At 39.4% G+C, this 16,118-nt stretch overlaps 1 protein-coding gene across 2 annotated transcripts; it reads right to left on the minus strand.

Moving 5' to 3' along the window:
* Nucleotides 1-98: 98 nt before the first annotated feature.
* RO60 (Ro60, Y RNA binding protein) lies at nt 99-15,842 on the minus strand. Of its 2 annotated transcripts, XM_053949978.1 has the most exons (8): nt 15,254-15,842; nt 14,356-14,576; nt 13,949-14,095; nt 12,566-12,703; nt 12,223-12,339; nt 11,344-11,457; nt 10,791-10,937; nt 99-9,883 (listed from the first exon to the last, which is right to left on the minus strand). In XM_053949978.1, the coding sequence occupies exons 1-8, from the start codon at nt 15,831-15,833 to the stop codon at nt 9,731-9,733; spliced, it is 1,617 nt and encodes a 538-aa protein (XP_053805953.1). In that variant the 5' UTR covers nt 15,834-15,842; the 3' UTR covers nt 99-9,730. The 2 variants fall into 2 exon arrangements, with proteins under 2 accessions (XP_053805953.1, XP_053805954.1); XM_053949979.1 differs by lacking the exon at nt 99-9,883 and having other exon boundaries at nt 10,826-10,937; nt 11,351-11,457.
* Nucleotides 15,843-16,118: the final 276 nt, after the last annotated feature.

Here is a 16,118-nt window from a genome sequence, read left to right on the forward strand (position 1 = left end):
CCAGGGGGGCCAGGCAGCTCGGGCACTCAGCTGCAGCTGCAGCCTGTGGTACAACCGATCCAACAACAGCATGAAACAAAGAGCAAGTGAAGCAGGTCTAATATGCATAGAGTTTATTTAGTACTTAAATTCTACAGTCAGAATGCAGTTTACTAGCCATTTTAACTTTCAGTTAAATGTCTAAAGGAAATGACTAAAATTCCATCGTTTCAGTACAATGTACATCCAAAGCCAGACCAGGCAATGCCAAGACTCTTGGTTATTTCAAGGAAGTTCATATGCAAGTAGAAAATTATATCCCATTCTTCAGTTAAAGGGACCTTTACACAACTAAAGGTGCACATATTAGAATAAGAACATTAGTCAATTAATTTTGTACTCACTTTTTATGAATTAAGACTTCTGTTATTTCCATTGCTTTCAGCACTGCATGTAACTAAGCTACTTTTTCCCCTTATGGGAAAAAAACATCAATCTTTAATTCCAGCTAACTAGGACGGCAAGAGTATCATTTAAACTTGACAGCTTCATTTTTGTGATGCAGGTTTGACCTAAGTTTAAACTGCATAATTTGTAGAAAGTCTTTAGTATACAGTTGCCTGCATTGTGCATCTTTAATATGTAATCAGCTAATTCAACACATTGACCTTGATTCATTTTAATTATTGCAGTTTACTGTGTTAATTATTTACTGTTTACTGTGTTGTGCTAGGACACAGTCATCAAGGTAAACACACAGATGTGCATCTCTGAATTTACACTTAATAAAGCAATTCATTTTGCACAGTCATATAAGAATACCAAGTATTCTTTTTCTCTGTGTAGAATTGTTTAGCCAGCGATGTTTTTACCAGAAGCTTAACAGTAAATTTGTCCCCAAAGCTGAAAAACCCATCATGTACAAATAATAACAATAGTATGCAAAGGAATTTTTCAAAGACCTTTTCATTTTGTTCCCTGTTTAGAGGCTTGGTTTTTTAACCAGTAGTCTAAAATAACCCTTTGAGTTCCAAGTTCTGGAAATCCCAGGGCATTGTCACTTAAGGCAAATTCTCTTGCAGCCTTTGAAAGAAGCTGTGTGCCTGCAGATCCAAGTGAGTGCCCCATCATTAAACAGGATCTAGCTTAAGGCACTCAAAGGGTTAATTATGTTTCTTTTTAACCATATTAAGGCTCCCCATCCAAACATTTTTTTTTCGTTGTGTACATTTTCACAGAAAGTAGCAGCAAGACAGTGCCTTTGTTACTGGATGGCACAAAGCCATGTTATGCTTAAGTTAATTAAACATGATATGGCAGTTAAAGTGTGGTTCTAATCTAGGGGAAAAAAAAAAAAAACACCAAAATTAAGAACCTCAAAAATAGTAATTTAAAATTTCCTTTTTTTCCCCCCAGCATTGTCTCCAGGACAAAGCTGTTTATCTTAAAATATGCTTGTCCTGGGATCTAAATATTGAAATTTATCCACTAGAAGATATGGATACCTGCTCATCCATCTTAAATCCCAAGCTTCTAAGAAGCAAAAGAAGCTGGAAACAAACACTGAATTATTTAATGAAGCACACAGAGCTGTGAATGTGCCCATGTGTTGCTTTTTAAATACAGAATTATTTTTAAAGAGTAGAACTGCACTTTTACAGGAGAATGAAAAGTTATTTTGTTTGTAACTAGTTGTGCTTAACTCTTAAGCTGGTAACGTTAGGAAAGCAGCTACTTATATTCATTATTTGTTAATGAAGCATTTGTAAAAGTTCTCAACATACCACATATATATGCAAATATATATATTTAAACTTAAATTCAGAATGCAGAAATACCTAAAGAAACCACGCTTTGCGGTATCAGAATCATAAATCCAGATATGTAAGCACACATATTTAAAGACACCATAGCTTCTGCTGAAATTAGCTTATCTTTTATGATTTCCCTCAGGGCAGCATATGCATGAAACACTGTCCTGCTCAGTGTTTTACCTTTTCCCCAGAACTCTTGCTCAGCCATTTGTACACTCCACTGTCATGGTAAGATGAAACATCTCTACCATTTCAGCAATAAAGTCATTAGAACAGCTGCTTACAGCAGCATATCTGTGCACTGCAAACCACTGCAGACAGCAAAATAAACCTAGAAACTGGTGGAATTTCATAGAAACTAAATAAAAGGATTAAAAGCACAAGAAAGACAAATGATTCTTTACTTAGGTTTACTTCTATAGGCTATTCTTTGAAGACTTTCTCTAGTCAATACTGCAAAGAAGCTGCCTTTTTATTCAGAGTATTAATTTAAATGTTTTCCTAATTCTGCATGACAGCAACTTGATACTGTTTAAAAGAATGAAGAGTTTCAAATCACTGAACCAATTCTAGAAAAAAAGCTTTACATATGAAAAGCCAATTGTAATTGTTACTTTTTTCAAATAAAGCCATTCACAGGCAGATGTTGGATTTTTGTAATAAATAAGGTATACTTTTGTAACTGATTTTTACACAGAGTTTTACTAAAAAATCTGACAGATACACAACAAAATTAGATGTTTTGTGAGAGATTTATATAATTAAAGAACAGGAAAAAGTATTCATTATTAAAAACGTGAAATACTATGCCATCAGTTCTGGTGCAGGGAGCTAAGTCAGCACACTCTGTGACAACAAGAAGGCAGAAGAACAGAGGCAAAAATAAAAAAAAAAGGAATGGATGAGAGCTTGTGAAAAAAGATTCAAGTATAGGCCTGAGGTGACAAGATGAAAATGGAGAAAAAAACCCAACACTAACAGAGAAAAGGGGACAGCAAAACAAGAAGAAACAAAACAAATGGAACCAAAACTAAAGCTTCTGTTATGGTGCCTGTGAGCTCGCGACAGGGTTAAGCAGTATTTGCAATTCAGACAAATATTTTCATAGTGTTTTTACAGTCAGAGCCACTACTAAAATACATTTCCCAAACTGCTGATGTGTTTTTAAGCCAAGAATATGTACTTTGTTGAATAGCCTTTTAAAGCCATACCCGTTTATGGGCATCAGGTAACATCAGCAATGTGAAAAAACAACATAAACTTCCTTAAGACTTGTGTTTAACAAACAGGTTTAACAGTGGTTTTAAGCAGCAAGGTATTTTAGTGTCAGTTATGAGCAGCCCTCACAGAGTGGGCATTTAGACTGGCCCTGCTGACTTCAGAACTACACCTACCTTTAGACTTCTCTTTGTTGAAACACAGAGGACTGCAATCTAATTCTACAAGCACCTCAAACTCTCCTACTGTTTGCTCCAGGTCTAAAATCCCTGACATGAAATTCTATTTCTTGGCAAAATTATTATTGTCATTATTGAATTTATTACACAATGCTGATGTGCTCACTGCATTATTTTTAAAAACTCAAGAGCCTCCTGCCCTCTCCACATCATTGATTGTGTCCCTTCCATGAAAAAACCTGACCTTGGATGTTCATTCCATACAGGAGAAATGTTTCACTTCTGCTGTGCTTCCAACCATGACATGCTTTTCTTCTTTCATCAAGCTAAAGTGCCTGAACATTACAGTGTTCAACACAATAGTCTAATGCTGCACAGCTGTCAAGGGGGTCACAGAGAAATGGCAGTCAAACTGAAACCAGTTAACTGTTAGGTATCAGGAAACCTGCATTTGCCTGGTCTACAGTTGCACTGTGCATTTAGACCTTTTTTCATTCAGCATTTTGAGTAAAATTAACTAGCTTTAAACTTGTCCCTGCTCAATGTTTACTGATAAACTACAGTGCACAATTATAGCCCCTTTTCTGCTTTTCCAGTCAGTGTTCCTCCAATGCAAAGACCACTACTAATTTGAAAGTCTCCTTTTTGGTGAAAGGATAGATTGTTTATTGTACACTGAACTGAAGCTTAAGCTTAGAAATTTTGTCTTAGCTCACTTTTTAATTTTTTTTTCAAGCATTACAGTAATTATTGCCTCTTTACATGTCTAGAGTTGTTTTGGAAATTACCAGTGTAATAACTAAAGACTAGAAATGGGCCAAATGCATGTTATGGCAAGTGAGTCATGCTGTCCCCTAAAATTCAGTGTATGGGCAGATAAAAAAGATCCATTCTATGGACAAGGAATATGCAGCATCATTCTTCCATGCCCCTTACTAGAAGAGAATGGCAAAACCAGAAAGACACTCCCAGAAACAAAGGTCCACATACAACAAAATTTCAGCTGTCAGCATTTACTTCAGTGTCCTCTCTCTGTGCAAATCTTGAAGGGGGAGCAGATGGCAACATGGTCCCATCAGTGCTGGTTTTACATCACATAAACCACTGACAAGGTTTTTAGTCCAGAGACACCATAAATGTTTAGGAGCATATTCTGTACCCCAGCAGGGATGACTACCTTTTATCATTGGTCACAGCTACCCAGTGTCAACAGACAGAGGGATCTACAATTTCTATCACTCCTACTGAAAAGTCCATCTTTACCTCCACACTCTAGTTCAAGGAATTGCATTTTAAACTGGACTGCTTCCAAAGATGCAACACCACTATAACCATACAGTCAATCTGTTAGTAACTACTCTAATTTTTATTTGCAATAAATTTACTTGAAAGTTACTTGAAACACCTGTTTTAAGTTTTCATTTTATATTTAGTCCAAAATATTTCCTATTACTTCACAAATACTACTGCAAATAAGAAAAAAGTACTTGCAAAAGATACTCATCTATCAGTTATTTCTGACATCTCTAGCTTACAAGGAAACACCCAATCAGATGTTTGACTATTGTGTCATTTAAAATGCATTACTACCAACCCCAACCCCAAAACACCAGTGCATTTACTTGAAATAATTATTAACATGTACTGAGCAAATGAGTTTACTCCCCATATTCATGGTGTTTTGTTTAGAAGCTGAAAACGACAAACAATTTTTCATGAGAAATGGCTGGTTTTCTTTTTGCAAACCCCAAAGTGCTGTGTCTTAGCTTTTGTAGGAACACTTGGTTTGTTCTAGAACTCACCTGAGGAGCTGGTGGCAGTCCTGTGTCTCCAAGCATTCTGTCAGAGCTGTTCTGTGAGAGCAGTGATAATTGAGGAGTGACTGAATTCATGTTGGCTGAAAGGCAACACTCTACCCAGCAGTTCCTTTAGCCCTGCTTTATGTCAGGAGAGGCTTCCCTCACTGGATTGATTATGCATTAAGGGAGAGTGTTAAGTAAGTAGCAGAATACCTTCAGTAACCTTTAACATCCTATTTTAGCACCAAAAGAGATATCCTGGCTACAGAATGCAAGCTTTGAATTTATAATCACTAGGAATGAGGCATAATGAAAAGTGTTACAAGTACCAAAAGTATAGTAGGAACTTCAACTTTACATTTAAAAGCTTGGGTTTTAGGCAGAAAAATATGGTCTTATGTGTCATTTACCACTAACACTAAACGTGTTATTTTTATAAATCATAATTACTTTCAAATTAACATCAAATTTGCTCTTTAAAACAGTCTGCATTAGCATAAAAGAGGATGAAATACATATGTTTTAGAGGAAGTTGTAAAAGCATCACTAAAAAACCTTTCAAATCTTGTAAGACTGATCTACTAAAGAGATCTTTTAACTTCCCCCTTATACATACATATAGAAAACACAGAATTAAATACATATACACACAAATTGCTATCAATTTCTGTTCCAAAGTGGTAGAATACTCACTGGCTTTCTCCTTGCCACACTCTTAGTATCAGAGTAAAAACAAAAAATTAAAAATAAAGAATCCAGTTTCAATCACTTCCTAAACAAGATTTTGTGAACACGAATGAGGCAACTGTACAGTTCATAAAAGCTTTTAAGAATTGGTCACTATAAACTGGAGGTAGTTTTGAAATATGTTAGCTTGAATTAATTTATGAAATCAGAAGTAACACTAATCTACAAAAAGATTTAAAAAAAATGAAATACTCTCCTGTTAGGAAGATTGTTTCTGAGTCATTGAATACATTCTTTTGAAAAAAAAAAAAAAAAAAAAAAAAAAGTAGCTTTTTGTTTCTGGTTGTTCCCACTCAGCTTTGCTGAGTAGGCCAAGACACATGCACTTGTTAATCTTGCTCACTGAAGGTGTGCTGATGCTTCTTGAAGTTGTGACAAGGACTGAATGTGACATCCCAGTCATTTCCAAGGTCTTTTTCTACTAAAACCAGTTTTTAGAACTTTCTGTAAAGCATTTTTAATTCTAAACTAGTGCTTCTGAAATGGTATTGTGCAGAAACTGCCCCTCAATTTATCTAAAGATATATTTCTTCCTGAAAACCCAGATGATAATCCAGAGAGAGAAAAAGATTAGCATGAGCTCTTGCACTTTCAGTCTTAGCAGTATAAAATGTCCCTGGGTAACTTTTACACTGTATCACAGTCACATGGTCTCAATACATACCAGAAAAAACTTCTTTTGAAGATTTTAACCATAGCCATGGAAACCATTGAACATTACTAACACTTAAAATACAAAGATTTAAAAAAGCCCAAAGAAAAGTCCCTCTCAATGAAGTTGCTGGTAAACTGCCATTATTAAAAATACTAAGCCCATTTGTTTCCAGCTCCATTCTAAAAGTAATTCATTAATTTATTCTTGCAAATAAGCATTCCACAGCAATGGGGGAAATTAAAAATCTCTCCATATTTATAGTCTACTATAAATGAAATTAAATTATATACTATGTAACCCTGTAACCACTTTTAGCAAACTTCTCACTGTTATTCTAAATTGTGTGAAACAGGAAAAATAAAAAAAGAGATTCCTCATCCACTTTTCTTGTTTCCCCTTCACAAAAAGTTAATAAAAATCACAAAATCGTGAGGGTTGGAAAAGAGCTCTTAAGATCAAGTCCAACCATCAACCCAGCACTGCCAGGTCCACCACTGAGCCATGTCCCTAAGCACCAGATCCACGTGGTTTTGGAACACTTCCAGGGATGATGATTCCACCACCTCCCTGGGCAGCCTGTTCCAATTCTTGGCTGCAAACAGGATTTGAGGTTCAGCCTCACCAGTGCCAAGTAAAGAGGAACAACCCCTTCCCTGGTCCTGCTGCCACTCTTTCTGATCCAAGCCACGATGCCCTTGGCCTTCTTGCCCACCTGGGCACAGCTGGCTCTTGTTCACCCACTCTGGACCAGCATCCCCAGGTCCTTTTCCACTGGGCAGCTTTCCAGCCACTCTGCCCCAGCCTGGAGCATTACATGGGATTGTTGTAACCCAAAGGCAGGACCCAGCACTTGGCCTCAGTCCATGGATCCAGCCTGTCCAGATCCCTCTGCAGAGCCTTCCTGCCCTCCAGCAGATCAACCTGGTGCCCTCTGCAAACTGACTGAGGGTGCCCTCGACCCCCTTGTCCAAATCAGCCATAAAGATACTGAACAGGACTGGCCCCAACAGTGAGCCCTGCAGAGCAGCACTGGTGAGCAGCCAGCAGCAGGATGTGACTCAGTCACCACCACTCTGTGCCCAGCTGTCCAGCCAGTTTTTTAGCCAGCAAAGAGTACACCTGTCCAAGCCACGGGCTCCTATCTTCTCCAGGAGAATGCTGTGAGAAACAGTGTCCAAGGTTTTGCTGAAGCCCAGGTAGACCACATCCACAGCCTCTACCTCATCCACTAGGGAGGTCACCATTCACAGTAGATCAGGTTGGTCAGGCAGAACCTGCCTCTCATAAAGCCACGCTGGCTGGGCCTGGTCCCTGGCTCTCCTGCACGTGCTGTGTGATCAAGACAATCTGTTCCATAACCTTCCTTGGCACTGAGGTCAGGCTGACAGGCCTGTGGTTTTCTGGATCCTCCTTCTGGCCCTTCTGCTCAATGGGTGCCACACTGGCCAACCTCCAGTCACCTTGAGACCTCCCTGGCTAGCCAGGATTGATGATAAATGGCGGAGAGCAGCTTGGGTGGATTCCATCTGACCCCAGGGACCTTTGAACACTTAAGTGGAGCAGTAGGTCACTGTTTCCTCCTGAATTACAGGGACCTCATTTTGTTCCTTGTCTCTGTCTTCCCAAGGATAACTGGTCTGACTATTAAAGACTGAGGCAAAGAAGGCATCAAGTACCTCAGCCTTTTTCCCATCCTTTGTGGCAATGCTTCCCCTCACATGCAATAAAGGATGGAGGTTCTCTCCTTGGCTCTCCTTTTGTTGCTGATGTATTTGTAAAAACACTTTTTGTTATCTATTTCGGCAGTGGCCAAATTAATTTCTAGCTGGGGTTTCACTTTCTAACCTTCCTGCATAACCTAACAAGAGCATCCTACCCCTTCTTCCAAAGGTCTTTTTTCCCTGAGTTCCCGTGACAGCTCCCTGTTCAACCAGCCTTCCCCAGTGGCTCATCTTTCAGCACATGAGGACAGCCTGTTCCTCCATCTTTAAGATCCTTGAAGAATGTCCAGCCTTCCTGGACCCCTTTTCATTCAGGATTGTTTGAAATCAATTTTTTCTCAGCCCTAAAAGGCCAAGGTCTGGCCTCTAGGGCTCCTCAGCTTCCTCTACACCCCCCTCAATGACTCCAAGGTGGTGCTCAGGGCTCTGGAGGTGATCCATCTGCTTCCTGGTGCTGCTGCTGAAGTCCTGGGGGACAGGAAGTTGGCCATCCTGCAGTACAACCTGCTCCTGTGGCTGATGGAGGCAGCATGTCCTTAGCAGGTGCTGGGTCTGCTGCTGCAGCAGGGGTACCTGCAGCACAAGAACTCCAAAGTCCATGAGGAGCTGGACAACACTGTGGCCCTCTTCACTTAGCCTGCTGAGGAGCTGGATGTGGCCAAGCTGGTGTCTGGGCTGACTCCAGCACTGGTGGAGAGCAAGAGCAGGGTCCAGCATGCTGACACGAAGTGTTTGCTGTTGTGGTGTCTTCTTCAGGTCCAGGCAAAGCCACCCGTCTCCTCAAGGCAGTGGATGCTGTGGAGCTTGAGGACAACAGGGGTGGGGTGATTCATGTGGTGCAGGCCAGGCTAGCCAGGAAGACTTTGGTGAAGCTCAGGGACCGAGGGTTTGTAAAGTACACTGTGGTCCTGCCATCATCCCATCATAACAGGGGGTCCTGTTTACCCCCAGGACAGATCCAGAGTGGCTGTTGCTGGGCCACAGGACTCAGAGTACAGTTCCTGTGCTTCTCACACAAGGGATGATGCTCTTTGCAGCTCCAGCTCACACAGAGCCCAGGCTGGTCAGGGAATGAAGTCCACCTAGAGTTTTGAGTGTGTGTACAGGAAGAAACCGACAGCCTTGGGAAAAGGAGCGTGCAGGATACAAGGAAGGCGGCTGAGGAGTGGAGATGCCTTTCTGAAGGAGCAGGGCTGCCAGCGGTGCTGCAGGACTCTGAAGGGCGATGTGACTGCACTGCCAGCCATTACAGCAGTGTCCAAATGCACAGTGTGCTGCTGCATGGCGCCACGTCCCACGGTGACAGCGGTGACATGGGGCTGCCACCTCCAATGGCAGGGGTATCATTGGCTACTGACAGTTAGTTAGACACCAGAGATGCAAGCGCTGAGTTTCTCTGAATCTGTTAGATTTGCATGAGACTGAAGTTCTGTTCAACCTTACAAACACCTTAGTGAGAAGCTCTAGTCAGAGATGCTTGAAGTGCCACCACCTCCCGTAACATTCTGATATGTATACAATATGCCATAAGCTAATAAAGTATATTTAGCTGGGAGTTCCCAGGGTGAAATCTGTTGCCAGCAATGGACTCACTGGGAAGAGCAGATGCCTAAAAAACTTAAATCAAATCCAGAGTGAAGTTTCGAAGGACATCCAAAGCTCCTGTATCGAAGCCGCAGATATCCAACATGCCTCTGTCATCCGGGTCCGCGATCGTAAAACCATGGGAGGTCATTCCACAAACAACCAGCTTAGCAGGAATACCCATTTTCTACAGGAAGGAGAGCAAAAAATATCAGAAAACATCTAGAGTAAAACATGCACATATGCAGTAACTTAAACACACCAGAGGGCCAAATCTCGCTTGCATAAGCCACTGTCTGAAGAGCTGTACTGACAGAAATGAGGGATGCCAGAATGAGAACTGCAGGATGCCTGTCAACACTGGAATGGCAGCTAACCTCAACTAAGGAAACCAAATGAAAGATTTTTGGTATTCATTTCAACTGGGTGGAAACTATGTAATGATTGAAGTCCATACACCCATGCCTGACAAACATATTTTTGGTAGTTTAAAAAATAGTTTCTCTAAAGCATAAAGGACTGTTTGCTGAATAAATAAGGGTTTCCAATAGCAATGTGCTTGGAGAAGGTATTTTTCTCTGTTCTATTGTAAAATTATGAAGCTGTACAGCTTAGAGCAGTTCCTTTAAAACACAATAGGCTTTCTTCACAAGATACTGTCATCTCATCCTCTTGACACTAATCTTCATTACTTCATTGAAATTTTTTGACATCTACTGCAGACACCAAAGTTGAATTTAATTCTGAGAGTCAAACATCATTCTGTAACAACTATAAAAACTTACACCATCAATTATATACAGGAGACATAGAAATTCATGCAGTCCCTGAGTAACAAAATTTCATGAACATTACAGCACACCAAGCAGGGCAGGCTAATTACAAACTCTTTTAGCAATTCTGTGGTTTTAAATATGCACAATTAGTGCAATATGTGCACTAATTCTGCCTAACTGCAGGATTGCTAAGTTTTTAACAATATATAATTATTTACTGAAGAAAGCCACAACCAGTCCGATCTCTAGAAGAATTTTAGCGCTGGTAATTACTTTGTACAGTATTTATTAACAATAAACAGTCAGAAGCATAGTTACCTCTCTGTACTCTCTAAGGGCCATTGCAGGAGGAGTATTCCCAGCAAAGGTCTCGTTATCAGTTAATACAATGAAGACATCAGCAGCTGTCTGAGTTTTTTGAGCCCATATCATTGGAAGGGAACAATCAGTGGTACCCACTGGAATCTTATTGAGAAAAAAATAAATATACATGGAACACATTAATACAGAAATTAACAAACCATGGAAAAATTACTTTTGATGTAAGCTTCATGTCTTACAATGTGTTACTACACAAAGAGGCTTTTCTTTTGTTAAACTTGTTCATTTTATCTCAGTTTGTACAGTTTTTTTTTTTTTTTAATTTTTTAAAATATTCTTTTCAAGCTAACTCATTGTGACCTAGCACTGGCATTCTAAATTGCAATGTTTAATATCCAGCAAATGAAATAACAACATTTGCTGGGCTTTCTCTAAATAAAATGCACCCAAAAAATCCAATCTTGTGCTAGAGCTATACAGATTAAACAAGGTAGTAGAATTGATTACAAAGAAAATACAATGTAACTGCTGAGACTTTTTTTTTACATACTTCATACATTTTCACTAAAACTTGAGGTAAGGTCATGTCAGCCGTCACTGGACACGGGACCATGTCATGTGAAAAGGCAACAATTTGGGAATCCTTCTCAGTCCGTGCTGCAACCTGAGAAAGAGTGAGACAAAAATAATTCAGTTACATTACTCTGAATTTTTAATGTCTGAACTGAGCCATTCCCTACCACACAGCATGACAAATGCTTTTGTATTTAAATCATCATAGCTGCTCATAAACAGTAATGGTTCACTCTACACTTCAAATATTCTCTAATATCACTGCAAATAAACACTGCAAAAAGAGCTGAACAACTGCTCTAATTACTGTAACTAATGATACTTTCATTTTTCTTGCCTCCCCTCTGGCATAAAACCTTGACCATTTTTAAGGGCCAACAAAAGTTCAACTCCTCTGCAATAAAAGAATACAACACTAGAAGCTTTAGAATACTAAACTGAGGGGAAAGCAATTGTGAATAAAGGCCACATTGACAACTCAGACAGACATAACAATGATCCCGATATTTCTTAATCTCATCTGTTTTTTTCCATGCATGCTTCTGAAAAAATTAAAACGCGTAGGATAAAGTTATCAGTTCTTACTTATAGTAAACCATTTTATTATGGCTAAGATAAGTGAAAAACCTGCTCTGACCACTTTGATTCACAACAGAAATCAACTTCTTCACACTGATGTTTCTGAATACGGTTGCTAGTAGCTTTCAGCAATGAGGCACAAAGTCACACCTTCTGTACCCAAAATATATTATATGTAAGTTTCCTCTTGATTTCTAACCAGCTTTAGAGCACCCTTCTATCAAAAAAGCAATTCAAGCTGAAAACAGTTATAAATACAAGAAATTGAAAGCCTCACCATACACATTACTGCTGCAACTGTGCTGGCATTGAGCACACTGCCCAAAACCTTTTGTGTCATTGATGCACTAACATCAACTGCAATTACAATGCGTTTTCCTGTTGGCTCCACTGTCTGAAAGAATAAAAGACAAAAATATAATACATACACATAATTTCATTTCTTCTTAATTTCTGCTTTCACTCCTAAAGTGGGCGTTTTTTCCTCTTTCTGGGTAACATTAGGACAGTGCTGTTGCCAAAGTTTCAGAATTGTTACCCACCCCAGCAACTGTTCTTGATAAACTTTCAGAAAACACAGATTTCTTAAAAAGCTTAACAAATTGGAGAACTATTATTACCTTGAAAGCTTTGTAGAATGAAGCATCTAAAGCTTCTAAAATGTCTTCATCAGGACGCCACCAAAGCTTCCCTCTGTTTCCATGTCCAGCTTTGTAAGTTTCTAATGCAACCAAAATATGGAAGGGATGTATTCTACCCTACAGGCAGAAATCAAAAATAAGGATATGAAAATTTCATCTCCTTAAAAAAAGTAACAAACTAAATGTGAAAATAAGTTCCTACAAAAAAATCTCAGGTTTAGTATATGGTTACTTTATATTTGTTACATCTAAAGAGTTCATGCAGCCTTTACACAGCTGTTGGATGAACTGATACTCATGGGTTACTGATAATGGACCTCACTCCCACTCAAGAATCCTCTAATGAACACCAAATGGGATGCCATCACCAGAATTCTGGTAACATTTTGCAGCTCTGTGATTGTCCAGCACTATTTTCCATTACAGGCTTCCAGTAAAAGAAAGTCCCTGCCCAGCTGAAGAGAAAGGAGTTGACAAGGAAAAGAACCAACTTAAAACTCGCTTTATATACAAGATACACTAACACTGGACAAGAAACTATTTTTGGAACATAGCATTCATTTTTCTCATGCTATAAAACACTCCAAAGATTTTTTTTTTTTTTTTGCTTTCCATAGATAAACTTAACTTATATAACCCTATCAACATTTTGTTATTTTTATCCAAAAGGGGTGTTTCAGTCCTTAATCACTGCTAGCATCAAAACTCAGTAAATCTGAATGCCTGTGCATTGTCTATCTTCCATCAAGGTATTGCACCATGATCTTTGCTCTTCCTTCTCCAGGAAGGAACCAGAGAAAAGGAATTGCAGTAGGATGGGGAAAAATGGACTTTTGTTGTTGTGCCCAATTCAGCTCTGGTGCTGAAGAATTTAAGTGTCCTGATTTTCATCTTCCTAGCTCACAAAACTACTGCTCAAGACACTTGTCCTCTCTACCTTTCACTAAATGCCTGAAAATTTTATTCTTTCTTTGGGGAACTCTCTTTTCTCTCTTATTTTCCTCCTACTTTAATGGGCAATAATGCAATCAGGAAAGAGGAAAGTCTCCCTTCCAAACTACAAAGTACTCTTGTTTTATCCCTCATCTGCTATGCTATTTTCTTAAATCACTGAAAAATTACAAGATTCAGAAGAAATTAATGAACCCAACTAGCAAAGCTTGCCACAGCCCTCATTTAAGGAAAGATCCAATAGCTGCCAATACACTTATTTTATCAGAATGTTTCAGAAAGCAGGTGGGGAATCAAATGAGAAATTATAAACAGAAGTTTTACAATAAAGTTGCAGGCATTAAACTGCAGTTTTAAATAGAATAAACTAAACATCAAAAATTAAAATCCACAAAGTTATAAAGTTCTTACCTTTTTTGGCAGTTTCTCATTTCTCAGTTTTTCACATATTATTGACACTTCTGAACCTCGTGGTTCAAGCACTGAATTTGCTGCCAGCTTTCCCAAATTTCTCAACAGAACAGAAATAGGCATCTCCTTGAGTAATGCCTTCCAAACCTATGATGAAAGAGAAGGGAAACACAGAAAGATGAGATTCTCAAAGTACAAGAACTGTAATCTGTACATTTAATAAGTGTATTTTAAAATATATGTACAAATTATATTAAGATCTTAATCATTTTAAATTAACTATTTGGGTAAACAACTTGAAAAACAGTGTAAAGGCAATTTTTAAAGAAATCTAGACTTAATGAACAGCATTACTCTATGGAGAATTCATACTTCTATGGAGATTTTACCTAAGGAAGTTTACCTACCTCTTTAGATTTCAGATGGTTTGTCAGGAGATGCTCTCTAACTAGACCATATTCCTCTATCAAATGAATAACTTCCAATTCATCTTTTGTGCGTTTTACTTTCTCCACAGCCTCCAGATACTTCAAGAGTTTTTCAGTCTCAGCAGAAACTGCTTTCTCTTTATAGGCTTCTTGGACATCTTTCCACCCCTTGGTAATATACTTAGTGACTATAGCAATTCCTGATGAAAAAGAAAACCATTTCTCAAGCAGGATTACCATCTGTATACTGGCATTTATCATTCTAGCATGCAAATTAATTAGCAGGTTTCATTCTCAGACCTGCCAAATACCTATTGAAAAGGTCAGCCACACACAGAGCAGTACTTTTAATTACTGAATTAATCTCATAAGTAAGGAGCTTCATGTATTTGCTACATTGCCCAGAGATGCTGTGGATGCTCCATCCCTGGAAGTGTTCAAGGCCAGGCTGGCTGGAACTCTGAGCAGCCTAGGCTAGTGGGAGGTGTCCCTGCCCATGGCAGGGGGGTTGGAACTGGATCATCTTTATGGTCCCTCCCAACCCAAATCATTCTATTATTTTAAGATTTGAAGTCAACAGATCTTCCCACATAACAAAAAAGTGTTATTTCATCATTTGCAAGCAAATAGGAACAAAATGAGGGAGTTGTGTTATTTTATCTTCTCTTGGTGTATGGGAGAAAAGAAAGAACAAACCCTGTTTACCTTGAAGATAAATAGGTCTGGTTTTGACATGATCACCCACATTTTTAAGATGCAATTTACAGGATATCCTCACAAAGAATTCATCTACAATGGCACTTGGGTTTCCAAAATACTTCCACAGTAAATATAAAAGGTTTAAAACAGTATTTTCAGGTAAATAAAAATTTATTACCTTCACTGGCAGGTTTTAGGTGGGACAACCTCAGAAGATCTTTATGAGACCAACCACTTCTTTGCTTATGTTTTGTAACTGCTAAAGCAAGAGCCATGCCATTCTTTCCATTGTACCAATCTGCAACAGCTTTCCTCAGAGCACGGCCCCACATGCCACATTTCATGCCCTCCTTCAGATCTTTTTTAAACTGGATGAAAGTAAAGAGATGGGTTGGTACGCAACACACCTCGGGGACAGCTTTAAACGCCGCTTGTTTTGTTTTGGCATCAGAACACTGCGAGCAAACTGCGAGGGCAAAGAGCAGGGGCTCCTGTTTTGCCGCTCTGCCCTCTTGACTAAATGCTTTTATTTCTTCAACGACTTCGCAGCCTCTGCCCTCTTCAATCAGCCTTAGCAAAGCTTCTGCGTTCTCAAAGCCCAGCTTCTGCTCCTTGACGTGGTACGTGCTGCCCTGGGAGCCGAAGCACAGGAAGCGCTGCAGGCGGGTGCTGTCGGTGAGGTGCCAGCCGGCAGCGCTGGCACAGCCCGGCTCCGGCGCCTCGCTCAGGGGCGGCGCTCGGCTCTCCGCTGCCTCCATCCTTCACGCTTCCAGGGGCTGCTGCAACGACAACACGTTTTACTAACTACTACGGCCGACAGCTCTTTTAGCAAAGTAAATACATCTTGTCTATAAGCTTGTAATCTTAAGTTTTCTTCCATGAATTTAATCACAGCGTACTCCAAGTGTGTGATAATACACATCATTTAGAGGAAAAGAAACAAAAAACTCTCTGAGTTATAATAGTGACTAACTTATTTCTTTAAAACCAACTCAGAAACTATTTAACCCCAAAAAGTGGTGCACAAAAACCATGTCGTGTTA

Source organism: Vidua chalybeata, chromosome 9 (assembly GCF_026979565.1).
Source record: "Vidua chalybeata isolate OUT-0048 chromosome 9, bVidCha1 merged haplotype, whole genome shotgun sequence".
Lineage (NCBI taxonomy): Eukaryota > Metazoa > Chordata > Aves > Passeriformes > Viduidae > Vidua > Vidua chalybeata.

Excerpts from the sequence above, each read along its gene's own strand:
- RO60 (XM_053949978.1), bottom strand. The coding sequence starts at position 15,833 with ATGGAGGCAGCGGAGAGCCGAGCGCCGCCCCTGAGCGAGGCGCCGGAG. Across the intron at positions 12,704-13,948 it reads ATGAGAAACTGCCAAAAAAG|GGTAGAATACATCCCTTCCA; the intron begins GTAAGAACTTTA and ends TTCTGCCTGTAG. Across the intron at positions 9,884-10,790 it reads CCCTTAGAGAGTACAGAGAG|AAAATGGGTATTCCTGCTAA; the intron begins GTAACTATGCTT and ends TCCTTCCTGTAG.